We start from the raw sequence: 26,662 nt of genomic DNA, 5'->3' as shown, positions 1-26,662 counted from the left end.
ACATTAATGGCATTTGGCAGACGCTCTTATCCAGAACAAAGTGCATACTCATAACCAGGGATAAGTGCGCTGAAAGACCCTAGGGGGAAGTACAATTTCAACTGCTACCTGTACAACAAAGATAAGGACCAGGGCCTTTTAAAAAAAAAATTTTTTTATTTTTTTAAACGAACAAATAAACAAACAAAGAACAAAGCAAAAGTGACCAAACTTAACTATCCAAATACTGCTTACCTAGCCAACTAAAAATACCGACACACAAAGTAAATCACAAAGACAACAATTAAGGTTCACAGGGAGGTAGGGAGGGAAGGGGAGAGGTGCTGCTTGAAGAGGTGCGTCTTCAGTTTGCGCTTGAAGGTGGGGAGAGATTCTACAGTTCTGACCTCAACAGGGAGTTCGTTCCACCACCGTGGAGCCAGAGCAGACAGTAGTCGTGAGCGTGAGGTGGAGGTTCGGAGAGGGGGAGGTGCCAAGCGGCATGTGGAGGCTGAACGAAGGGGTGTAGGGTCTGAAGATTTTTTGTAGGTAAGCTGGGGAAGACCGCTTAACTGCTTGGAAGGCTAGCACCAATGTTTTGAATTTGATGCGAGCCATGACAGGCAGCCAGTGGAGGGAAGTAAGCAGGGGGGTGACGTGTGTCCTTCCCTGTCCAGTGCCAGGATAATAACAAGAACATTATTGTAATGCCCGCATGATCCAGCCCATCTAGTACATGCTTTGGAATGTGGTCCATACATTTCTGATAAGATAAAAACCTGTTTTTATGTGAAAGTTCAAATTAAATGATTCAGTATAAGGAGGAGGGAAGGGAGGAGGCGGGATTTTTTTTCATATTTTATTTTATTTCAGCACAAAAGACGAGAGGAGCAACAAGGCGAACGTCAGAGACGAGAGAGAGGTAGAGGACTGAAAAAGAGCAAAGTAGAGGACTGAAAAAGAGCAAAGTAGAGGACTGAAAAAGAAAAGTAGAGGACTGAAAAAGAGAGGTAGAGGTTGACGGCTGAAGATGTTATTGCTTCTACGTGGAGTGAGTCTGCGCTGCTGGCTCACCTTGGCCACAGGACTGGTGGAGTGCCTGTTTTTCACTGGGGTTGTTTATGGGTGGCCCTCCCTGGTGTTTATCCTGAAAGCCAGTGGATACTTCAGCGACCAGTGTGAGAATGCCACAGAACCCAATGGCACACAGTACATGGGTGAGTGTGACTGTTTACTTCTGCACTTGATGGAGTTTTATGTGAGGCTTTACATTCTAATTGCAAGTCATTGAGTGAAGGGAAGTCAAAGTGAAGGGAAGTCAAAAATATAAAATATGGCTGTAATTGCCGGAATCTACCAGACTGCTGGTTTTCTATCCTCCCTTTGAAGTCAGCAGCAAATATACACAATTAACCTGCCAACCAAACATGTGCTCCGTATAAATAGGCTATGCAACCAAACCCATTTTGTCATGTAGCTATAGGTAAAAAAAAGTTTTACGCTGTGTGCTTCCTCCATAAACACTTTTGCAAACTCAGTAGTTATAAAGCTTACTTTGTGAAATTGCATATTACATACTACCAACTCCAAGACAAGGCAAGTCCAAGTCAAGTCTCAAGTCTTTTTTAATTCACGATTAAAAATGTAATTCCTCAACTTCTGAGACGGGTGCGTGGGGGTTGGACCCAAAATGCACGACTCAGACAACAAAGATGTGAATAAAACATCTTGTGATTAAAGTGAATAAAGTCCCGTCAGCGCTTTATTAAGGGATTGTCCAATTAAATCATGTTCCCAGCAATTACTGCTGTGTTTCCAGTGTGGGGTGGCCATACGTTGCTATTGACTGGCAGTTGCCACCCAGCTCATTTGCATAGCTCATAACTCAAAAACAGTAAATTGCTACCAAACGAAAGGGGGTATACATTTACTCTACCGACCCATATCTTTCATACTATACAGTATTTTCTGTGAAATCATGTTCCCAGCAATTGTTGCTGTGTTTCCAGTGTGGCCAACAGGCATTGAAAATAACGTTTTTCATGCTTGCAGTGTGAACACCTCTCTTCCCTTCACTTCCCGCAGACTGCAGCAAACAGGACGAGCTCTTCTCCCTGGATTTCACCATTGCCAGCTTCTTACAGAGGTTTATTGGTCTTCTTAGTGGATTCCTATTTGACCGCTTCGGCACCATGGCAACCAGACTGCTGGCAATGTGAGTTTGTTGCGATGTAAAAAAACCCGAAACAGTACAGTACATTTTAGACAGGCAGCACAATATGTAATGTGTCGGTGTGCAAACGGAGCTGGTCTTTAGGTGTTCTGCAAATGAACACATCTTATCGTGAAAATGGAAATAAATTGTGAACAAAGATGATGAGAGATGAGTGAGCAAGCAGACAAAAATTTGTCCTGAAAATTACAATTTGTAAAAGCAAATGTTAAAAGGTTATTAGAAACAGACGTGCAACACACGAGGATCAAGCTAATATCTGGATTGCTCTGGCAATCTGCTTCTTCATTCAATGTCTCCCCATGTGGCAATTTCCTTTAAGCTATTGTGTTATTAGCAGAGTTGGGGTTAACGTGGTGATGCATTACTGTAATATTACTTTTTCTGGTAACATGGTACATAACGCATTACTATATAAATGCATTTTCCAGTAATGCATTACTCAACCTAATATTGCAGGCTACACGTCATTCTGCATTTGATATGCTGAGGCTATTTATTACGAAGAACTCTCCAATCGATTATTAATTGTTGGCAATGCGGGAGTCAGTCTAACTCAATCGCATCTAATAAACACAAGATGGCAGCTGCACCAAAGTAGTTTAAAAAGAAGCACACATGAATCCAATCCATGGCTTGCATTATGTATGACTTGCAATAGTATGACACAACCATTTGAAGGCTACCATTTTGACAAGGAGATAATGTTAAAATAAGTTTCCTAAGCCTACTAATGAAGGGAGCTAGAGTGTGTGATTGCAGGGAAAGGTAGGTCTACATTTAATACAGCAGACAGTATTTTTGTACCTCAATCCACATACATTGCAAGTCTCATTCCTTTTTTAAAACAACATGGTTACAAAAACCCATGGTAGGCTTGGCATAACCTAATATAATTCACACAATAAAGCTATGGCAAAGTCAGTACAATTATGGTAAGTCAAGCTATAAGTGAGACTACAACATCAAGATGAAGATACAAGTGCTATATTAAATTTTTTTACATTACGTGGCATTTAGCAGACGCTCTTATCCAGAGCGACGTACAACAAAGTGCAAATCAAACACAAGAACAAGTGCAAAAGTGGACCTGAGAGGATAGTACAGTTCCGAGTCCAAGTGTAAACATACAGAAATTCAGAACCCTTGAAGAGTACAATCAACTTTCAAACTAGCATACCACAGTTGGCAGCTAGAATACAACAATACAACAGCCAATAAAAACAACAACACCTATACAAGTAACGATATCTATACATAAGTGCCATTACGGTCTAAGGCTAATCGCGGTAATTGTGAGTTTGGGAGGGAAAGGTGTAGCCTGAAGAGATGGGTCTTCAGTCTGAACTTGAAGGAGGTCAGAGACTCTGCCATTCTGACATCCACCGGGAGGTCATTCCACCACCGAGGGACCAGGACAGACAGCAGTCGTGAGCGTGAAGTGCAGGTGTGGCAAGGGGGAGGCGCCAGACGGCACGAAGTGGCAGAACGGAGGGGTCTTGTTGGTGTATAGATCTTGATAAGGGATTGAATATATACAGGGGCTGATCCTTTAACTGCCCGGTATGCGAGCACCAAAGTTTAAAATTTGATGCGAGCCATAACAGGCAGCCAGTGGAGGTTGCTGAGCAGGGGGGTGACATGTGAATATCTGGGAACATTGAATACCAGACAGGCTGCAGCATTCTGGATGAGTTGTAGGGGTCTGATGGCAGATGCTGGAAGGCCAGCCAGCAGAGAATTGCAATATTCCAGGTGGGACAGGACCATTGCTTGAACAAGGAGCTGAGTGGAGTAGGTGGTGAGAAAGGGTCGGATTCTCCGGATGTTGTACAGGAAGAACCTGCACGCCCGGGTCACCGTAGCGATGTTCTTGGAGAAGGATAGCCTGTTGTCCATCACCACTCCAAGGTTTCTTGCACTAGGGAATGAGGTCAGTGTGGTATCCCCTAGTGAGATGGAGAAATCAGAGAAGGGAGAGGTTAAAGCAGGGATGAAGATCACCTCCGTCTTATCTGGGTTGAGCTTTAGATGGTGGTTGCCCATCCAGCTCTGGATGTCTCTCAGGCAGGCGGAGATACGGGTAGAGACCTGTGTGTCTGATGGGGGGAAGGAGAGAAAGAGTTGGGTGTCATCGGCATAGCAATGATAGGAGATGCCATGAGCAGAGATAACGGGGCCAAGGGATCTCGTGTAGATGGAGAAGAGGAGGGGTCTGAGGACTGAGCCCTGGGGGACTCCTGTAACAAGGGGGCGAGGGGTTGACACTCCTCCAGCCCAGGACACCTGGGAGGACCGGCCTTTGGATCCACTCTAAGGCTGTGCCACAGATCCCTGTAGATGCCAGGGAGGCTAAGAGGATGGAGTGGTTGAATGCCGCAGAGAGGTCAAGAAGAATCAGGACAGAGGAGAGAGAGGTTGCTCATGCAGCCTGAAGGGACTCGTTGACAGAGAGGAGTGCAGTCTCCGTCGAGTGGCCAGGTCTGAAGCCGGACTGGTGGGGGTCCAGCAGGTTATTCTGAGAGAGGAAGGAAGAGAGTTGGTTGGAGGTGGCTTGTTCAATGGATTTGGATAGAAAAGGAAGGAGAGATACCGACCGGACGGTAGTTTTGAATGCAGGAGGGGTCTAGAGCGGGTTTCTTTAGGAGCGGGGTGATGTAGCCCCTCTTGAATGATGAGGGAAAGCAGCCAGAGGACAGAGAGTAGTTAACAAGGGAGGTGACAAATGGGAGGATGTCAGGCGTGATTGCCTGAAAGAGGTTTGAGGGGATGGGGTCCAGGGCACAAGTAGTAGGGCGGTGGGAGAGCAGGAGGTGAGACACATCAGCATCTGTAAGGGGACAGAAAGAGGAGAAACAGGGGGCAGACACAGAAATGGAGGCAGGCATAGAAGTGGTGGTGGTCGCAAAGGTGCTGTGGATATCTGCAACCTTCTCGTCAAAAAATACCGCAAAGTCATGACTGAGATGGTGGGGGAGGTGTGCTGAGGAGAGAGGAGAAAATGGAGAACAGTTGACGAGGGTTAGAAGTGGAGTTCTAGATTTTTGTTTGGAAATAATTTCTTTTGGCAGTGGTGATAGCGGAGGAGTATTCCGCCAGGAGAGACTGGTAGGAAGACAGGTCCGATGGGTCTTTTGATTTCCTCCACTTCCTCTCAGCTGCATGTAGGCTGGGCCTGGAGGAACGTAGAAGGTCAGAAACCCATGGGCTGGGAGGGGAGGATCGAGCAGGCCGGGAGACAAGAGGACAGAGAGAGTCAAAGGCTGAGGAGAGAGAGGAAAGCAGCACGGAAGATGTGGAATCAGTGGGTAGTTTGGAGAAGGAGGGAGGGAAGCGGTGACTCTGGGGGCAAGGGAGGAGGGTGATAGAGAGCGGAGGTTACATCGGACAGAAACAGTGGGGGTGAGAGACGGGGAGGGAGGCAGAGGGGCTAGGGGGATGGAGAAGGAAATTAAGTGGTGATCGGACTTGTGTAAAGGGGTAACAGTGGGGTTAGAAGAGGAGCAGTTCCTCAGAAATATCAGGTCGAGAAGGTTTCCAGCCTTGTGAGTTCGGGGAGAGTGCTGCAGAGAGAGGTCAAAGGAGTGAAGTAGTGGTAAGAAGGCAGCAGACTGGGAGGCTTCCAGGTGGATGTTGAAATCTGCCAGGAGGATAAGTGGGGTGCCATCCTCAGGGAATGAGCTGAGTAGAGTGTCAAGCTCATCAAGGAAACTTCCCAGGGCACCCGGAGGACGATAAACAATGACAATATAAAGTTTAACAGGGTGAGTAATTGAGACAGCGTGGCATTCAAAGTTGGATAGGGATAGGTCAGTGAGGGAAATCGCAGAGAATTTCCACGAAGGGGAGATCAGCAAGCCAGTGCCACCTCCACGGCCAGAGGGCCGGGGGGTGTGTGAGAAGGAGAAGGAGGATAAGAGGGCAGCGGGGGTGGCGGTGTTCTGTGGTGTAATCCAGGTCTCGGTGAGGGCAAGTAACTGTAGAGACAGGAGGGAGGCATAACCAGTAATGAAGTCAGTCTTCTGTGTGGCAGACTGGCAGTTCCATAGCCCCCCTGCAAATGTGATGTTGTCACAGGGGGTCAGTGAGGGGTAGCAGAGGTTGGTGGGGTTCCTATATGAAATTGCTAGAAGATGAAGACACAATACACAAGTATAACATGAATGTGACACTAGGTTGGAGGCAGCTTTGTAGAGGAGTGTACTGTGTTAAATTGTATGTAGAGTCTGAAGAGATGAGATATGTCTTTAGACCATGGCCGAAAACATTACAAATGACCCTCTTGTCAGTGACAGCACACACAAAGGTCAGGATTCACATTGAGGGTAGGAAGTGTTAGTCACCCTGCTGCCGCAGAGTGGAGTGGTTCAGCTGTTGCGTATTGCTGAATTGTATCCTGTAGGTAGGAAGAGGCTGTCCTGTTGACAACAGTGTAGGCCTAGCTGACAATAGCAAGAGTGTAGGTCCTAGCTGACAATAGCAACAGTGTAGGTCCTAGCTGACAGTAGCACCAGTGTAGGCCCAAGGCCCTAGTTCTCACAATGTTACTGGAATGTTTAGAAACTTTGGAATGTTGTCAAGCTGCCATGTTCTGGATGATTTGCAGTGGCAGTATAGCACAGGCTGGTCGGTTTGCAATAAGCTAAGCATGAGCTTACCATGGAATGGATGAGTAGCTGGGTGGAGTATATGGTCAGAAATGTCAAATCCTCCTAATGTTGTGCCAGATGAATCTGCACGTGTTGTGCTCCTTGAAGTGCAGCTGATCATCCCGGACTATCTCCAGGTTCTTTTCAGGATGGGAGGCAGTTCTTCCAATGATTTAAAACTAGTGATGTTTTCATTTTTTTCTTTTTTCAGAACTCTGTACACCACTGGTACCTTAATGATTGCTTTTTCGCATCCAGGTAAAGCATACTGGGCCTTCACCCATACCTTACACTGTGACAGGTAGTATGCCATAGATGCTTCTGATTCAGTCTTGGCTTATCCTTGAGTAACCCCCCCCTCTCTGTCTCATTCTCCTTCTGCCCCTCTCTTTCTCCTGCAGATATATCTTTTATACTCTTTCCAGGTCTGTCCTTCATCGCATTTGGAGGCATAATGTTGATTCTTACAAACATCCAGGTGTGTCCCATTCTCACTGCTGAGTCATATGCAGGGAAAAAAGGTTCGCTACAACTTACAATTGACTGGTTAGCCAGTCAGTAACTTATTAGTTTAAGAACACTGAAAACCAGCATACATACTACAGACCTCCATAGGCAACATTGGATCAGGTGGTAAGAGCTGTTCGATCCCACGTACAGTTGATTAGACTAAGCAGGAGACAATCCTCCCCTGGAGCAGTGCAGGGTTAATGGCCTTGCTCAAGGGCCCATCGGCTGTGTGGATCTTATTGTGGCTACACCAAGATTAGAACCACCGACCTTGTATGTCCCAGTCATTTACCTTAACCACTACGCTACAGGCCACCCTAAATATAAATGCCAGCCATTTACCATTAGAGACTTTAAGATGTAATGATGTAATCCCAAACCTGGCACCATCTTGGCCACTCTTCAGAGTTGTGGTTGTGTGCTTTTTACTCCAGGTGGGGAACCTCTTTCATGCTCATCGTTCCACCATCTCTACCTTGTACTTCGGAGCCTACATCTCCTCTGCCATCATCTTCCTCATCGTCAAGGTAACAGCAATGACCTGCAGCCCTAATAACGGGCATCATTTTTGGCAGACTTCGCCGCCTAGGACAATTTGCGAAGGCTGAGTTCCCCATTATAGGACTACAAAAATGTTTTGTGTTTTCTTTAATTACAAAAGACAAGGCATCATTGACAGATAAGTGCAGACATCCAACTATTCTTTATTTTTTCCTATATTGAAAAGCTAAAATGAGGCTTAAGAAACAAGGAATAACTGGTGCCAGCAAGAGCCAACTTGCAGAATGTCACAAAAAACCTTCTTGGCAGTGTCAGAGCACACACAGAGGTTACCTTCCCAGATGTCCTGACACCACGTTCTAGCTACACTCCATGCCTAGGAAGAAAAACACACACAAACGCATGCACGTCGCACTGCAAATCACACATCAGGTGAAAACACATCACTACACAGCAGGATTTACCCACTTGAAACACCACATGCAGTGTGAGATGGAGCACGATAACCAAGGCTTGACTAAATGTAATCCACTTGTCCTCCAAAGTTTATTGGTCCACTTAATAAAGACAATTTCAAGGGGCTGATGGATAGCTGGGTGGCACAGATGGTGCAGTGGGTAGCGGCTGGGGCCTCTCTGTATGGAGTTTGTAAGTTCTCCCCGTGTTCCCATGGATTTCCTCTGGCTACTCCAGTTTCCTCCCACAGTCCAAAGACATGCAGGTTTGGCTGAAGAGAGAGTCTAAATTACCCGTGGGTAGGAGTGTGTGAGTGAATGGTGTGTGTGCCCTGCGAGGGACAGGAGACCTGTCCAGGGTGTATTCCTGCCTTTTGCCCAATGTATGCTGGGATAGGCGTGAGCCCCCCTGCGACTCTATTCAGGATATGTGGGTTAAGATAATGGATGGATGGATGGATGGATGGATGGATGACGGGTGGCTCTCTCAGTAAAATGCAATGCTTGGGGAACGAGGGAGCACTACAGTCTCAGATGGAAGCCAACCCATGCCAGTGCCGACTGTAGCTGGTGGCCCCTCAAGGGCAGCGCCAAATCAGGGATAGCGGTGTTCATTGCTCAAGTGACCGCTGTTGGCCGATCCATTGGCGTCCATCCATCCTCTGCCCATGTGTACGATTGGGTCGACTGACTGCCCCAGACTCTGGCTGCAAAGCCAGAAGAAGCAGCTGGCTAACTCCGCATAGTTCAGAGAGGAACCAAGCTGTCTTTTTGTGTTCCCAAGCAGGCAGCAGGGGGCGTATATTAGCATGCCTGTACAGAGTTTGTGAATTGGACGTTCCAAATTATGGTGGGATTGAAGATGACAATTTAAATGTTTTTTTTAAACTATTGTTTAATTTATTGAATGAAAAAAGTTATGAAACACTCATATCACACCTATGACAAGGAAACTGCCCCTTAAACCTAACTCATTGCACCACCGTAAGCAGCAATAATTGCAAAGATACGCATATAATTTAATATCAGTCTCGCCGTACAGGCATTTTTGCACACTTAAATACCTACAGTACTCTTCTTGCTAGTGCTGCTTTAATTCAGACAAATTGGTAGGATATCCAGCATGAAGTATAGCTCCTGACTTGAACCCAATAGAGATACCGTGGCAGGACCTGAAATGAGCAGTTCATGCTCAAGAATGAGAAGGGTTGTGATGTGCGGTGACATAATTTGCTCTCCTTCCCAGAATATTCAGTCAGATAAATATGCACTAACTAAAAAATAATTCAATCAATGTGTACATCTTGAATAAACTCTAGTGAGGACAAGGATGACACCCCACAATAACCGGGTTGTGTCACCAGATTTTACATATTGATATGCCATACACTACCAGAGAAGTAAATGGCTAAATCACAGCTTGTCACAGTGATTGGCCCTGGCAACTTCTAAAAATAAGTATCATTTTAAGAGTTCTAATGAGGGAAGTGTTGTTAGTAATGTTAATGTAAATGGCAGTAATATTGCTAGTGATGACAACTTCTATAATTATCATAATTAAATAAAAGATAATTCTAATAATAACAATCATGATACTGTTAGTAATGATTAAGGTAATGATGACTCTCTCCGTCTTTTGGTTACAGGTGGCATTTGAAAATGGGATCTCTCTGCAACATGCTTTTTTCTTCTTGTCGGCATGCAGCATAATCCACCTCATGAGAACCTTCATCCTCATGCCAAAGATGCACATCCCCTACCCCCTCCCTGAGGGCTACACTTATGGGTATGAACCAGCTTCACAGGGGAAAGGGAGGCTTACATCCACAAGGGTAGACTAGACCACTGGCCTAACAGCTGGCTGCCTGACTGACAGTGGTGCAGCCGGCTTTCACAAAGGTATTAAATCCTGGTTTCTGTTGCAGGACAGCCCAAACTGTGGACAGACCAAATGCAACACCTGTTGTTTCCCCAAAAGAACAAGAGACAACACAGAGCCTGTACAGGGAGAGGAAGGGATAGAGAATGCAACATCTGAACAAGGAAACCCCCAGCAGACCCCACAGACAGGTACGGCGAGTGTTTTACTGTACGCTCAGTGAGCACTTTATTAGGTAGACCTGTACACCAGCTTGTTCATGAAAATATTTAATCCGCCAATCATGTGGCAGCAACTGAAATCATAAAAGCAAGCATGCAGACATGGTCAAGAGGTTCAGCTGCTTTTCAGACCAATTGTGAAAGAAATGTGATTTAAGTGACTTTGAGCATGGAATGATTGTTGGTGCCAGACAGGGTGGTTTGACTATCTCAGAAACTGCTGATCTCCTGGGATTTTCACGCCCAACAGTCTTTTGAGAATGGTGCGAAAAATCAAAAACATCCAGTGAGTGCAGGGCTGCGGTGGCGCAACAGACTTGCGGTTGCGGTTCACTGCAGTTGCACACTGGGGACCGGGTTCGATTCTCGGTCCTGCCAAAAAGCCAAGTTTGGCTGGCTCACGTGGAGCAGAATAATTGGCTCGCTGCTCCAGGGGGAGGGACTTGGCAGGGTTAGTAGATCGCCGCACAATAAAAAGCACCTTGGGCACCTTGGGTGCCTTGGAATCACGGTTACCAAAATGTGGCGAGACGGCTTGAAGAAGGCGTGTCGCTCTCCGTAGGGCCGCCAAGGGACGGGGTGTGGGCGGTGTATCTAATACTAGCTCTAATTGAATTAGACGGGGTACAATTGGCTACCAAATTGGGAGAAAAAAGGGAAAAAAATCTGGGGGAAAAAAACATCCAGTGAGCAGCAGTTCTGTGCGCAGAAACGCGTTCTTAATGAGAGAGGTAAGAGGAGAAGGGCCATACTGATTGAAGCTGACAGGAAGGTGAGAGTAATGCAAATAACCATGCATTAAAACAGTGGTATGCAGAAGAGCAACACAATGCGTCAAACCTCTAATTGGAGAGGCTACAGCAGCAGAAGACCAATAAGTAAAAATATTAGGTCTACTAAATACCAAATACAGTGTGCACTGAGTGTATATAATTTTTTATTCGGAATATACAGTGTATTTTCAGTGCATACAGTGTACAGTGCAGTCTAAATATTTGGACTATATTCTGTCTTCGGCATACGCGTTCATTATGGTCTATGAATTGTGACAGTTCTCTCTTTACAAGTTCATTCTTGTCTATTCCTCCCCCAAGACTTTCTCATTTTGCAGAGATTTTTCCACCTGCTGCTCTACTGCTGTTAAAGGCATAATATGCAGGATTTTCACATTGGAAATATTCTAAAACAATGGAACATGCTCAGTCATCACTATGATACACTGACAGCCAGTGTCTGTTTTCACTTCTGCCCAATATCTTGCTTGTCTACTTGTATTTGTTATTCTAAAAACTCCTTGGGCTGATTCTGGGCGTGGGCCTTTTTTTAAAACTTCTGTACTGTTTCTGAAAAGCATGTGTCCAACACACTGAACAATAGAAGGAGGAAGAGGGCAGGAGGAGATGTGTATGGATTGGCTATAACAGTGATGAGCCGGGATTGTGAGAGATTAGCCTTGGTGGCTAGCCATTAAGCAAGTGGCTGGCTGGTGTTCAGTGAGTAGGTAGCTGCCATTATTCGGAAAGTAAATTCAGTTTTGTACGTTTGTACCACAGCACAGTACTACCACTTATATTTTTAGGAGATTCTATTGGCTCTACTTAGCTCCTAGGCTCCCCAGCACGTCTGATAAAAATTAAACCGACAATGAATTGATGTATTTGTGAGTATGCATGCTGCACAATATGCCTTTAATATTCTTTGCTTAGTTGGACCACGAGGGTGGCACGGATGGTGCAGTGGGTAGCACTGCCGCCTCACAGCAAGGAAGTCCTGGGTTCGAATCCTGGTTGGCCGGGGCCTCTCTGTGTGGAGTTTGCATGTTCTCCCCATGTTCACGTGGGTTTCCTCCCACAGTCCAAAGACATAGGCTGATTGGAGACTCTAAATTGCCCGTGGGTATGAGTGTGTGAGTGAATGGTGTGTGTGCCCTGCAATGGACTGGTGACCTGTCCGGGGTGTACTCCTGCCTTTTGCCCAATGAATGCTGGGATAGGCTCCAGCCCCCCTGCGACCCTGTTCAGGAAAAGTGGGTTAAGATAATGGATGGATGAATTGTTGGACCACCACCTGCGTCTATTTACCTAGTAAAGTTTATTTTTTGTACGCTGCCTCACATCACGCTGTCTTTTCTTAACATCCTCTCGCCTACTGTTCGTTTTTATCGCTACAGTATAAGAATGAATTTAGTATGCAATATCACAAAGGATTTCCCTCTCTGTCGCCATTGTATTCTCATGCTGTAATATTGCGTGAAGCAGCTACACCCGTGGACCTACAGTGGGAGCAATAATTATTTGATCCCTTGCTGATTTTGTAGGTTTGCCCACTTACAAAGAATGGAACTGTGTAGAATTTTAATCATAGGTACATTTTAACAGTGAGAGACAGAATATCACAAAATAATCCACAATAACAACATCATATAAATTTATTTGAATTTAATATCATATTTCCACATAAAATTAACGCGGCCGCCTCTAATCCCCGCAAACTGTTTTCAACTTTCTCCTCTCTTCTGGCCCCCCCTCCCCCCCCCACCCCCCTCATCACTCACACCTGATGACTTTGTCTCCTTCTTTGAAAAGAAGGTCGATGCTATTCGCAATTCCTTCTCCCAACCCTCCACCCCTGCTGACCCTCCTACCCTCCCCAACTCCCTAACCTCCTTTTCTCCCCTCTCTGACGCCGACACACTGAAACTCCTTACTTTCCACCGCCCAACCACCTGTCCTCTTGACCCCTTCCCCTCTCCCCTCCTACAATCTATATCTGATGACATTCTCCCTTTTCTCTCCTCTCTAATCAACACCTCCCTCTCTTCCAGCACCTCTTCCCTGAAGAGGGCCAGAGTCACTCCCCTGCTCAAAAAAACCTACTCTTGACCCCTCTGCCCTGAACAACTACCGGCCTGTCTCTCTTCTTCCCTTTCTCGCTAAAACTCTGGAACGGGCGGTCTGCTCCCAACTGTCCACTTATCTTCTCCAGAACAATCTCCATGACCCCAACCAGTCTGGCTTCAAGAGTGGTCACTCCACTGAAACCGCCCTGCTCGCAGTCACTGAGGTCCCTCTCCTCTGTCCTCATCTTCCTCGACCTGTCAGCCGCCTTCGATACAGTCAACCATGAGATTTGTAGGGGAAAATTCACAGAATAAAAGATCTCCCTCCTAAAAGCATGATAACCAATCACTAGTCAAAATCAGACTCCTCCTTAGTGAGCAGGCTGGTTCCTCCAAAACTCTCGACGATGTGTGCTAAAAGTTTATCAATATATCTGTATTAAAATATGATATGTACCCTGTATAGTTTCAAACTGATTAACTGCTAAATTGTGCTAGGATTACACAGTGAGCCCAGCCAGCTGGCAGGGGGGGGGCGTCTTGAACTGTGTAGACCAAACTGTCAAGGACACGGGCAGAGCAAGATATGACTGTACAGCTGATTTCTCCGGGACTCTCGGTGTTTTATGCCAGAAGTGTATCTATTTGACCTAGAACATTAATTATAGCTGAGCTTATGAAAACGCAAGAAACCACAGTGAAAACTGTTGAAATGAGAGTAAAGAATGCTACGTACATTTACTCCCTTAGAAGAGAATAATGAATCAAATGTTTAGTATGTCTGTATATTAGAAAAGTATATTAGAAGTGAATATTAATGAAATGTTTAGTTTGTCTGTATATTTTCAATGATTACTGCTGCTTAGTTCGTCTTATAAAAAGCGAAAGATACAGAGTGACGTGTATGGATGACGTGTTAGAGGGAGGGCATCCAGAACTTTATGAGGTCTGGTAGTTTGCCAAGAGCAGGTGCGGGGTGAAGTGAGGACACGTAGTTGGCAGAATGCCCTGAACTTTGTACAGAGTTGGCAGAGCATAAGGACCGTTGGCAATTTGCCACAATGACGTTGTGGGAGGAGTGTTGGGAGGAGTTACGATAAGAAAAGTGTGGGTGATTTGCCAGAATGAGGTTTGAGGAGGAGTTGTAGGTGGAGTAACTGTGTATAAAATGGGTGTACAAATGCCAGTCGGGGTTCAGTTCTGGAGAGCTGATCCGGCTTTATGCACGTGTACTAATAAAGTCTGATTTTCCTGAAGATCTTGCTGCCTGGTGTCGTCTTTTCCCTCGCGAAGATGTTTTTCGACAAATTGAAGATTTGGACTCTGTCGTTTCCTAGACACGACATTTGGGGGCTCATCCGGGATACGAAAGAGAAAGAGCTCCCGGCGACTGGAGACCAGGGCGGAGAGTACTTTTTGATAGGCTGCAGCTGCAGCTTATCAGGGAATGAAAGTATTCAAGGACTCTGATCTCCTCTCCCGGATGCCGGAGGCAACATTCTCTCGTATAACTAACCCGGCAACTAAATTAAGGGGAAAAACGTAGCAAACTTTTCAGGAAACGTGCGCGCGGCAAACTGTGAGTAAACGGTGTGGGAATTTATTAATTGTGTTGGAAAATGTTTTTTTAGCAGAACTTGCATTAAGTCTAAAAAGTATATTGATACTGCGGACTGAAGTTATATTGTTGCTGCTAACGGTTTTAAGTTGTTATGTGATAAGAGGTGCCAGAGACCTGGAAGGAAAGAAACCCAAGAAGGGGATCCTGCAAGATATATCTAGGTAGTTACCTCAAGGTGTGATGTAAGAGAAAAATTGCTGTGTTGTAAGAGAAAATACTGTTATGCTGTGCTGATGCTTCGAAGGCTTGTGCGAATATAATGTTGTATTGAGGCAACAAAGGTAAAAAATAACGCTGTGCTGAGGCTTAGAATGCTTGTGCGTGTGCGGATATAACGTTGTATCGAGACAACGGAGGTAAAAATCGTTATTTATGTATGTGTAAGATAAGAAACGCAAAGGGTGAATAAAAGTATTAATGGGAGAAAATACAGGCTCTGGCGGAAAAATAAAGATAAAATATATAATAATATAGATAATAATAGGGAAAATAAAGGTTAAAGACATAATAATATAAGTAATAATAGGCGGAAAAATATATAAATAAATAGATAATAATATAAAAGTATTATGGGCAGTATATGAAAATGAAAAAGGGAAAGAAAACGGCGATTGAGATAATAGCGGGGGTGTATCTTAAATGTATACAGGAGATAGAAACTATCGCCGATAAGTGAAAACAAAAAAAGACCTAAGAAAATGGTGGCAAAATGGCCGTTTGATAAGAAAAATATGCGGAGGAGAAGGAGAGCGTAATGGCGGCGGGTAGAAACTGAAGCGAAGAGGCGACTCCGCCTCCATATGCAATGATTACTGCTGCTTAGTTCGTCTTATAAAAGCGAAAGATACAGAGTGACGTGTATGGATGACATGTTAGAGGGAGGGCATCCAGAACTTTATGAGGTCTGGTAGTTTGCCAAGAGCAGGTGCGGGGTGAAGTGAGGACACGTAGTTGGCAGAATGCCCTGAACTTTGTACAGAGTTGGCAGAGCATAAGGACCGTTGGCAATTTGCCACAATGACGTTGTGGGATGAGCGTTGGGAGGAGTTACGATAAGAAAAGTGTGGGTGATTTGCCAGAATGCGGTTTGAGTAGGAGTTGTAGGTGGAGTAACTGTGTATAAAATGGGTGTACAAATGCCAGTCGGGGTTCAGTTCTGGAGAGCTGATCCGGCTTTATGCACGTGTGCTAATAAAGTCTGATTTTCCTGAAGATCTTGTTGCCTGGTGTCGTCTTTTCCCTCGCGAAGATGTTTTTCGACAAATTGAAGATTTGGACTCTGTCGTTTCCTAGACACGACAGATTCTGCTCTCATCGCTGTCTGGGATGGGTGTCACAGGTTCTGCACTCGCTTGGTTTTCCTCCTACCTCTCTGGTCGCTCCTACCAGGTGACTTGGAGGGGCGCAGTCTCCGAACTGGAGTCCCGCAGGGCTCGGTTCTTGGGCCTTTCCTCTTCCCGCTATACACCATGTCTCTTGGTTCTGTTATCTCTTCCCACGGCTTTTCTTATCATTCCTACGCTGATGACACCCAACTCTTCATTTCCTTCCCCCCCGACACCCAAATCACCACATGGATCTCTGCCTGCTTGGCTGATATCTCTGCGTGGATGTCTTCCCATCACCTGAAGCTCAACCTTGCCAAAACTGAGCTTCTCTACATCCCTGCTAAGTCCTCTCCGTCAATCGACCTCTCATTGACTGTTGAGGACTTTGTAGTTTCCTCCTCCCGTACGGCAAAGAATCTTGGGGTGACTCTTGATAACTGCCTCACCCTGGCTCCACAAGTATCCTCCACTGCCAGAACCTGCAGGTTCTTTCTGTATAATATACGCCGTATCCGTCATCTCCTGACGGAGAAAGCCACCCAGCTCCTAGTCCAGGCGCTCGTCATTTCCCGCCTGGATTACTGCAACTCCCTCCTAGCCGGTCTCCCAGCATGTGCCATCAAGCCCCTCCAGCTGGTTCAGAATGCTGCAGCCCGCCTGATCACCAGTCAGCCCAGGTCGGCTCATGTCACCCCACTTCTCATTGGCCTCCACTGGCTTCCTATTGCCGCACGCATCCGTTTCAAGGCCCTAGTGTTGGCATTTCAGGCTGCTAAGGGGACTGCCCCACCTTACATACAATCCCTGATCACTCCCTACTCCCCAGCTAGACCACTCCGGTCTGCCAGCTCTGGTCGCCTTACGGTTCCCTCTCTACGTGCACCTGGCGGTCGAGCTGCACGTTCACGCCTGTTTTCCGTTCTGGTTCCTCAGTGGTGGAATGACTTGCCTACCACTGTCAGAACAGCAGAATCCCTCCCCCTATTTCGACGCAGACTCAAAACCCACCTTTTCAAACTCTACCTTAGTCCTCCCTCCTGATTTCCCCTGCCCCTCCTTTCTGATATCCCTATCCTTGTCTAACCCCCCCCCCCCCAAAAAAATAAAAAAAAATAAAAAAAATAAAATAAAATGCACTTCTGATGACAACTATGTTTAGAACAGCATTTCCTGTGTATTTTGCTAGTTTCTGGATGTGATGCTCTGACTTATGGTAGAACCTATGCACTTGTAAGTCGCTTTGGATTAAAAGCGTCTGCCAAATGACTAAAATGTAAATATAAAATGTATTTGATTCATAGAACAACAGGACTTAATACTTGGTGGAGAAACCTTTGTTGGCAAGCACAGAGGTCAGATGTTTGTTGTAGTTTTTCACCAGGTTTGCACAGATCTTGGGAGGGATTTTGGTCCACTCCTCTTTGCAGATCCTCTCCAAATCCTTAAGGTTCCGAGGCTGTCGCTCGGCAACTCGAAGCTTCAGCTCCCTCCACAGATTTTCGATGGGATTTAGGTCTGGAGACTGGCTAGGCCACTCCAGGACCTTAATATGCTTCTTTTTGAGCCACTCTTTGTTGCCTTGGCCGTATGTTTTGGGTCATTGTCATGTTGGAAGACCCATCCACGACCCATTTTCAGTGCTCTCACTGAGGGAAGGAGGTTGTCGCCCAAAATGTCCTGGTACATGGCCCCATTCATCCTCCCCTCGATACGGTGACGTCGTCCTGTCCCCTTAGCTGAGAAACACCCCCAAAGCATAAGGTTTCCACCTCCATGCTTCACAGTGGGGATGGTGTTCTTGGGGTTGTACTCAGCATTTCTCTTCCTCCAAACACGGCGAGTCGAGTTGATGCCAAATAGCTCTATTTTGGTCTCATCTGACCACATCGCCTTCTCCCAAGCCTCTGGATCATCCAGGTGTTCTTTGGCAAACTTCAGACAGGCCTGTACATGTGCCTTCTTCAGCAGAGGAACCTTGCATGCGCAGCAGGATTTTAATCCTTCACGGTGTTTCTGATGGTTCTCTTTGTGACTGTGGTCCCAACTGCCTTCAGGTCATTAACAAGCTCCTCCTGTGTAGTACTGGGCTGATCCCTGACCTTTCTCATGATCATTGATATCCCACGAGGCGAGATCTTGCGTGGAGCCCCAGACCAAGGGAGATTGGCGGTGACTTTGTGTTTCTTCCATTTTCTAATAATTTCTCCAACAGTTGTTAACTTCTCACCAAGCTGCTTGCTTATTTTCTTGTAGCCCATCCCGGCCTTGTGTAAGTCTACAATTTTGTCCCTGATGTCCTTAGACAGCTCCTTTGTCTTGGCCATGGTGGAAATGTTGGAATCTGATTGATTGTGTGGACAGGTGTCTTTTATACAGCTACATAACGATGTAACGAGTTGACACAGGTGTTTTGGGTAATGAGCTGAGATTAGGAGTGCTTCTTAATGGAAAACTAACTGGTCTGTGGGAGCCAGAATTATTGCTGATTGGTAGGGGATCAAATACTTATTTCATGCAAAAATACGATAATAAATTAATAAAATTCATATGATGTTGTTATTGTGGATTATTTTGTGATATTCTGTCTCTCAATGTTAAAATGTACCTATGATTAAAATTCTACACAGTTCCATTCTTTGTAAGTGGGCAAACCTACAAAATCAGCAAGGGATCAAATAAATATTGCTCCCACTGTACCTATATTTCCTGATCTATAAATTAAAATGTTCTATTTCTTGTGGTAGCTCGATAACCGTTTCTCAGTTTCTCATCTGGATATGTAAGCATGGCGTATTTCTGACATTTCATGAGTGTTTCCTATTGCAAAATGGCTAATTAGGATGTTTAATTTATTCAACTGTGTCTTTTCTAACAGACTTAAAAAATTGGTCTGTTGATGTATCAGTATCTGCAACCAAACGTTTTAACATTGCGACTGTTTGCTCAGTAAATCCAGCCCTTTTATACACATATGGAGTGCTACAATAGGTGTATAAACAATAGGAGTATTAATTACCTCCATCTCTATCCCACTCTCTACCCCACTCTCTGCCCCTCTCTCCTTCTCAATCTCTCTGTTCGCCCTCTCCCAGTAGACAGTTTTAAGCAGTGTGTCCTCAGCTGTTTTTTTCTGTGGCACCTGGTGTGGTCGTCAGTCATGGCTCTGCGAATCAGCCTGTTCATTGGCACCCTGAACCCCATGCTGACCCAGCTGGCTCATGGAGACACAGCCCAAGGTATGAGCTCCTCACTCGTCACCTTGCTGATTTGTAATCAAATAATTCCCATGTGGTTAAAGTGCATATTCTCAGATTTGATTTTTCTATACATTTTGGTTTTACCATGTAGAAATTATTGCACTTTCTGTACATAGTACTGTACCACATTTCAGGCCACCATAATATTTGGGAGAAATGGCTTCACATGTGTTCCTAATTAGTCAGGTGTGTTCTCAGCTTTTGATTGTCTTTGGAGTAGGGGTGCGTCGAATTGTCGGCCCAAACGAGTATCTGGTACAATTAATTCGATTTGTGTGTTTTATGAGCAATTCCCTCAGGATGAATAAAATATCTATCTATCTAGATCAATATCCGTCATGATCAAAGCCTTTTTTTTATATTTGGGTGCCACCAATCAGAGTATCTGGTATCAAGCACATGTAGTGTGGGAAGCTAAGCGGAGAGCCAGGGGCGACCAAAGGTAGAACCTTTCTTAACCAACACGCGAACGTGTTAGTCACTAAATCCCAGGGAGAACAGAAATAGGGATACCCAGCTAGGAACAGGACTTCTCCCGGAACAATGGGAGGAATAGAAATTAAACAAACCAAACTTCGAAATCGCAAACAGAAAAGTAGCTCAAAAACGGCTAGAGAACGTAAGACAACCCTTAAATAACCAGGACGAACCAATAACTTTGGTACCGTGCCAAATAGCTGGGCACTAAGTGAAGACCAAAAGAAAATACAACCTAGCGAGAAAAGCTAGGCACGAAAATAAAAACCTCGAGGCGCAGCTCGGGGCAAAAATGCAAACCAAAATACAACATCGGGGACAACGTCCCTCTACCATCGACTCACACGAGTCCAAAAGAAAAAACAAAACCCTTGAGGAAGGCGCCAGTACACACAACAATTCCAGCTGTACGCCTTCCTTACCTTTTAGATATTTCTCTTTTTTAGCAATGAGAGAATTATCCACCAGCACCGTACCTGACTCGTATAAGTTTAGAGTCTACCGGGCGCTTTACCGGCTTTGTGCCAAGGGCGAACGGTTGAACACAAAAGCACTGAAAACTAGACCATGCTGGTCTTAAATACTCTCCAGGGAGGTAATTCCCCTGGAGTAAACGAGGAACAGGTGGAAACAATTATCCTCGGCCCTCTCGTGGCACCAGTGAGAATTACCTCCCACCATGACAGCACAGACTCAGAACTGGTAGAAAGAGATCTTTATTCACAAGGCCAGACAGTCCAGGTTCAGAAGCCAGCAAACAGGAGCAACTCAGGATAAACAGTTTGTTGTGAAGGGATAGGCAATGGGGTCAGAGTCCAGGCTCCAGGCTAGGCAGGAGACAATCCTCCCCCAGAGCAATACAGGGTTTAGGGCCTTGCTCAAGGGCCCAACGGCTGTGTGGATCTCATTGTGGCTACACCGGGATTAGAACCACGGCCTTGCGTTTCCCAGTCATTTACCTTAACCGCTACGCTACAGGGCCACCCCTGTATTGATGATATCCATGTGTAACGGGTGAGAAATTGATAGGATTTGAACCCCAGCCTCTCACTCGTCCAAATATTTGTTGAACAAACGCGTGACCAGTCAAAGACAAACTCGCCTCTAGCCAAGGGCAACAACGTTCTTTTGAATTTGAGGGTTACATCATCAGGGAGTGTTGTCGAGGTAACCTGCTACAAGCCTTCGCTTTCCCTGCACTTCACCATGCTGACTAGCGAACTAGCTGAGCTAACCACGCTACACATGCTTAACTATGGTTTGCATTTTGACACAAAGAGCAGAAGAGAGACAGGCTGAGGAGCTGAAGAAGTGTGTGAGGCCATGCTATGGTGTGCTGCTGTATGCTAATCCTCTGCTCTCCTCTCCCTCTGTCTCAGTGAGCCACTACACCAACATCTTTGCCTACACACAGTTCTGTGGGATACTGTGCGCCCCCTTGAATGGCCTGATCATTGACAGATTCAAGGGCAAGCAACGGGCCCCAGGTAGGTACCTGTGTTACCTGCACAAAGGTGTGCTGCTGCAGGGCATGCAAATTCAGGAAATGGTAATTTGAGTGCTGAGCTGAAAATCAATGTCATGTTTGTGGAATCACCTTGAGATGCTGCGTGCTGTGTGACATGCCTTTATCCTGCCGGAAGATTCCATTTCAAAAAGGCAAGACTATGGCCATAAAGGGTTGCATTCATTCATTCATTCATTCGTGTTCATATTTAAACTCGCTTTTAAGCAATTAAGTAGTCTACCATTTGAAAATACACAGCACCGTATTGCTGAGACAAACAACGCAAGGGTTCCCATATAACATTGCAACGCTGGCAAGCCGTTTGTCATATCGTCTATGGTTCACAGTTGCTGTCTCGCCCTTGTGCATTGATAAAAAGAAAGACGACTTCAGCTCTTCATCCCTTTAGTTTTATTGAACACTGGGATTCGAGTTTTCCGTCATATATTATCCTGTAGAAGCTGTCTCTGAGATCGCTGTAAATAAAATAAATTTAAAAAACTGAAAAAATGGTTGCAATCCACCTGACAGAAATCAATGTCAACACAGCTTTTCTTGAAATTAGACATTTCTCGAAATTAATCACTAGGTTCTTTTCGATAATTATTATGCCAAAAGTCTTCCCTGAGCTGGTGATTGGAAGAGAGGATATAGCTACACTCACAAGCACTTTATTTTTTTTAAAACTTCTACTGCTGTAGCCTATCCACTCAGTTATGATGCCTTGTGTGCTCTTCTGCATACCACTGTTGTAATGTGTGGTTATTTGCATTACTGTCACCTTCCTGTCAACTTTGACCATTCTGGCCCTTCTCCACTGACGTCTCTCATTAACAAGGCGTTTCTGTCTTCAGAATTGCTGCTCACTTTTTTTTTTTTTCACCATTCTTTGCAAACTCTAGTGTGCATGAAAATCCCAGGAGATCAGCAGTCTCTGAAATACTCTAACCACCTTGTCTGCCACCAACAATCATTCCACGGTCAAAGTCACTTCAATCACATTTTTTGTGAATATTTGTAAGCTGTAATACAATTATGTAAATCTGGAAACTCCCATCACACACCACAACTCTGAAAAGTAAGGCAGTAGAGAGGATGGAATATGGGAGAGCTGACCATCTGATTGGTAGTACAGCATGTACTGGTTTGGTGGCTGCCTGTAACCCTACTAACCCAGCTCTTGCCTCTGCCACAGGAGAGACGGAGGAGGAGAGTAACCTGCGCTCTGTGGTGCTCTCTCTCTTCCTCACTGCCCTGCAGTGCCTCTTATTCTCCATCTGCGCCACCATACCTGTGCTCCCGCTGCAGTACCTGACTTTCGTCCTGCAAGTGTTTGCACTTTCCTTTGGGGTTGGAGGGAATGCAGCCTTCATCAGCATTGTGTGAGTGAGCATGTTGTGACTTACACTCTGATTCACTCTGATTTAGCAGGTACTTTTTTTTTAGGAATATATAAAGCATCACTTACTGTATATAGAGCCAGGGACACCTGTAAGAATGGTGGGCCCCCCTGGAAGGTTAATGCACTGGGCCTCACAACATTAAAACACTACGATTCTCGTAACCCGACATTAATTTCATTAAAGCTCCATAATTACCACTCTTAATGAATTAGATGTGATCATATTAGTACATTTTCATATTGATAATAATGTATGTGTCTCAACTGCAAGCATACAGTGGGCTTCAGACTTATTGGCACCCCTGATGAATTGGTTCTAACTGCCACAGCCAATGGCGTGGGGGCTTATTCTCAAATTGCACTCCAGACAAGCGATCACTGAAACTCTGTATACTATAGGTTATTATCCAAGCGAAGACTACATATCTACTTCTAAAACCATACCAGTTTCTTATCGGTAGCAACAAGTAAATTAGCTGTAGTTAGCTTGATGAATTTAGAAATATCCACTTACAATAAAATATAGGCATAGTTCAGGTGGATATTTGTAAATTTGCGAAGCTAACTAGTAATAGCTAATAGCTAGGTATTTTTAAAAATTAGATTAGCAATAGTATAGAGTTTCAGTGATCACTTGTCTGGAGTGCAATTTGGGTTAGCTACACGTTTCTTTTATCTCTTTACGTGTTCAATAATCCATGTTTAACCAAACCTTTACTTCTCTCAAACTGTAAGTTACAGTTGCATCGTTTGTGGTGGACTATCATATCTTAGTTATAGCCAGCTAGTTACGTAGCCAAATAACTTGCTTGCTCACAATATAGTTGGTTAGCTAAAGTGAAAACTTCAAAAAGACACAAAATATAAATAGTGTTGTGAAGCACACCAAAGTCAAAATTTCAAAATGTCACCTGTTCGCCAAACATTTTCTTCCGAGAACACTAAAACAGCAGGCTCTGTTGCGTTTGTCAGTGTCAACTTTCCAAAGCAGGGCACGAGAGCACTGAACTGTATAATAACACTTTATATTACGCGTTATGTTCATACAGCTTAAACAGTGTTTGTTGTTGCAATTCCTCTCTTGACCATTAGGAGTCCAAAATTACCGATTGTACCTTTAACCAATAACGGATTTCAATTAAGATTCATTTCAGTGACTCTGCTTTACCCTATCCTGTCATTTTCCTCTATTCATGTGCTTTATTATAATCATACTCTCCTCTTGTCTCTACAGTTTTCCAGTCTGCCACTTTGGTAAGCTGAATGGTGTGGTTAATGCTGTATTGTCTGTGGTGTTGCTCCTGCAATTCCCCTGCATCATCCTGGTGAATGAGGTATTGGATGGAGACCCATTATATGTGAGTACTGCACCCATATAAGCAGATTTTGGGATTCATAAAGAAAATTGATGTCAAATGCAAACTATGTTGTGAAGTGAATCATGCAAATTCCATTTCCCAAATTTCTTTTCACTTCATATCAAAGTACACAGCCTTATCCAGCCTTATCCTTACCCCCATATCCATTGTCAGAGGGACTCTTGATTCTGTGTTTTTGGTGTTATTTTGAAATATTTAAACATCCAGACTGTCTAAAACAATAGGCTACCACCAGTGATACCTCCCACATGTTAAATTTGAAGGTTCTGCTTATGCCATCAGAGAAACAGACTTAGAGTCCCAATAAATGAGACATATAAGATTCACAATCTTATTTACAGTGACTTCAGAAAGTGTTCAGTTCTGCAAACATCTCAAGGATAATATACCGGAATTTGGAGTGCCACAGCAAAGGGTCTGAATACTACAATATACGCTGTATCCGTCATCTCCTGACGAAGAAAGCCACCCAGCTCCTAGTCCAGGCGCTCGTCATTTCCCGCCTGGATTACTGCAACTCCCTCCTAGCCAGTCTCCCAGTGTGTGCCATCAAACCCCTCCAGCTGGTCCAGAATGCTGATCACCAGTCAGCCCAGGTCGGCTCATGTCATCCCGCTCCTCATTGGCCTCCACTGGCTTCCTATTGCCACACGCATCCAATTCAAGGCCCTAGTGTTGGCATTTCAGGCTGCTAAGGGGACTGCCCCACCTTACATATAATCCTCACTCCCTACTCCCCAGCTAGACCACTCCGGTCTGCCAGCTCTGGTCGCCTTATGGTTCCCTCTCTATGTGCACCTGGCGGTCGAGCTGCACGTTCACGCCTGTTTTCCGTTCTGGTTCCTCAGTGGTGGAATGACTTGCCTACCACTGTCAGGACAGCAGAATCCCTCCCCCTATTTCGACGCAAACTAAAAACACACCTTTTCAAACTGTACCTTAATCCTCCCTCCTGATTTCCCCCGCCCCCTTTCTGATATCCCTATCCCTCTTGTCTAACCCCCCCCCCCCCCAAAAGAAAAAGGAAAAAAGGAAAAAAAGAATTGCACTTATGATGACTATATGTTTAGAACAACACTTCATGTGTATTTTACTAGTTATGGATGTGATGCTTTAACTTGTGGAACCTATGCACTTGTAAATCGCTTTGGATTAAAAGTGTCTGCTAAATGACAAAAATGTAAAAAGCATTTTACTTAAGTAAATAAGAGATTTCAGTTTTAGATTTTTAATACAATTTTTAATAAACAAAGATTTCTAAAAACATATTTTCACTTCATCATTATGGGTTATTGAGTGTAGGTTCTTGGGCACAATTCTATTTAAAATTAAATCTAAAACACAAAGTGTGCAAAAAGGTGAAGGGGTCTGAATACTTTCTGAAGCCTTCAAAGCGATAGGAGTGAATTGACTAAGCATTTCAGTGTGACCACTAGGTGGGGCTGAGTCCATATCACTGACCTTGTAAAAAAAAAAAAAAGCTCAGAATTTTTTCACAGTCAATATCGCAAGCAGGAACCAAAGAGGGTTTTTACAAGGTGATCAATGGTAGATAATAACCTAGAATTGCACTTCAATCACTTCTCTCATCACTTCCTGTTGTAAAGCATCCTGAAAAAGGGAGTGGCTACAACCGCGTGGCTACAATTTGCGTTACCGTCATGTTACCTTCCTGTGAGCTTAGCTCATTAAAGTTGTTTAATTTTCTAGATGTGCTTCCCGAACTATCCCTTAGGAGGTTGCTTAAGGGAAAGCTTCTACATGTTTAAAATTTGAAATATATATTTTACCCAGAACTGTTGTGCATAAAATATTTCTGGTTTATGTGTTGCGACAAATATGTGCACCGGTGTTCCAGTCTCTTCTCTTACTCCCTCTGCAGATAAACATAGCCCTGTGCATCCTGTGCCTGGCGCCATTCATTCACCCGGCCTATGTCTATATCCGCTGGCGGAGATTGGCCAATCAGAGAAGACACTCTGCCCACCCATCTCCCAACGATGAGCACGCCTTCTCTGGAGACAATGAAGACCAACCCCAGGATGTCCCAGGCTCCTCTTAGACACCCCCAAAATGAACACTCACACTGGGTGTTCTGGCTTGGTTTTGGCTTCATCTTTCTTGTTTCTGTACAGTGTCTCTGCAAAAAGTGTTTTTACGAACAAAATTGACACATTGAATGTAATGGCAGGGTACGCTGTTGGGATGTCACAGTGTGATCACTTTGGTAGCCAGTATACAGTATGCTATGTATACTTATACCATTTTATACTGGTACATTCATCATTCTTTAAAAACAACCAGTATATCATTATACAGTTACAAATAAGGACACGTTTTTTCCAGTATATGTTCATTGGAGGTTAAACTGATATTTTGTTCACAATATTTATGTTGATTTCCAGACACAAACTTCCTACTTATG

At 44.6% G+C, this 26,662-nt stretch overlaps 1 protein-coding gene across 4 annotated transcripts; it reads left to right on the top strand.

Moving 5' to 3' along the window:
• Window positions 1-1,008: 1,008 nt before the first annotated feature.
• On the top strand, window positions 1,009-26,455 carry LOC133110356 (equilibrative nucleobase transporter 1-like). 4 transcript variants are annotated; one of them, XM_061220388.1, is made up of 12 exons: window positions 1,009-1,196; window positions 2,065-2,194; window positions 7,073-7,119; window positions 7,263-7,339; window positions 7,806-7,898; window positions 9,974-10,113; window positions 10,258-10,397; window positions 19,311-19,451; window positions 21,329-21,436; window positions 22,652-22,838; window positions 24,093-24,216; window positions 26,120-26,455. In XM_061220388.1, the coding sequence occupies exons 1-12, from the start codon at window positions 1,010-1,012 to the stop codon at window positions 26,297-26,299; spliced, it is 1,554 nt and encodes a 517-aa protein (XP_061076372.1). In that variant the 5' UTR covers window position 1,009; the 3' UTR covers window positions 26,300-26,455. The 4 variants fall into 4 exon arrangements, with proteins under 4 accessions (XP_061076372.1, XP_061076371.1, XP_061076374.1 ...); XM_061220387.1 differs by having other exon boundaries at window positions 19,308-19,451; XM_061220390.1 differs by lacking the exon at window positions 26,120-26,455 and adding an exon at window positions 24,579-25,143 and having other exon boundaries at window positions 19,308-19,451.
• The last annotated feature ends 207 nt before the right edge of the window (window positions 26,456-26,662 follow it).

This window comes from Conger conger, chromosome 14 (genome assembly GCF_963514075.1).
Source record: "Conger conger chromosome 14, fConCon1.1, whole genome shotgun sequence".
NCBI lineage: Eukaryota > Metazoa > Chordata > Actinopteri > Anguilliformes > Congridae > Conger > Conger conger.
Note: the sequence above shows the minus strand (reverse complement) of the source record. Positions and strands in the feature narration are given on the sequence as shown.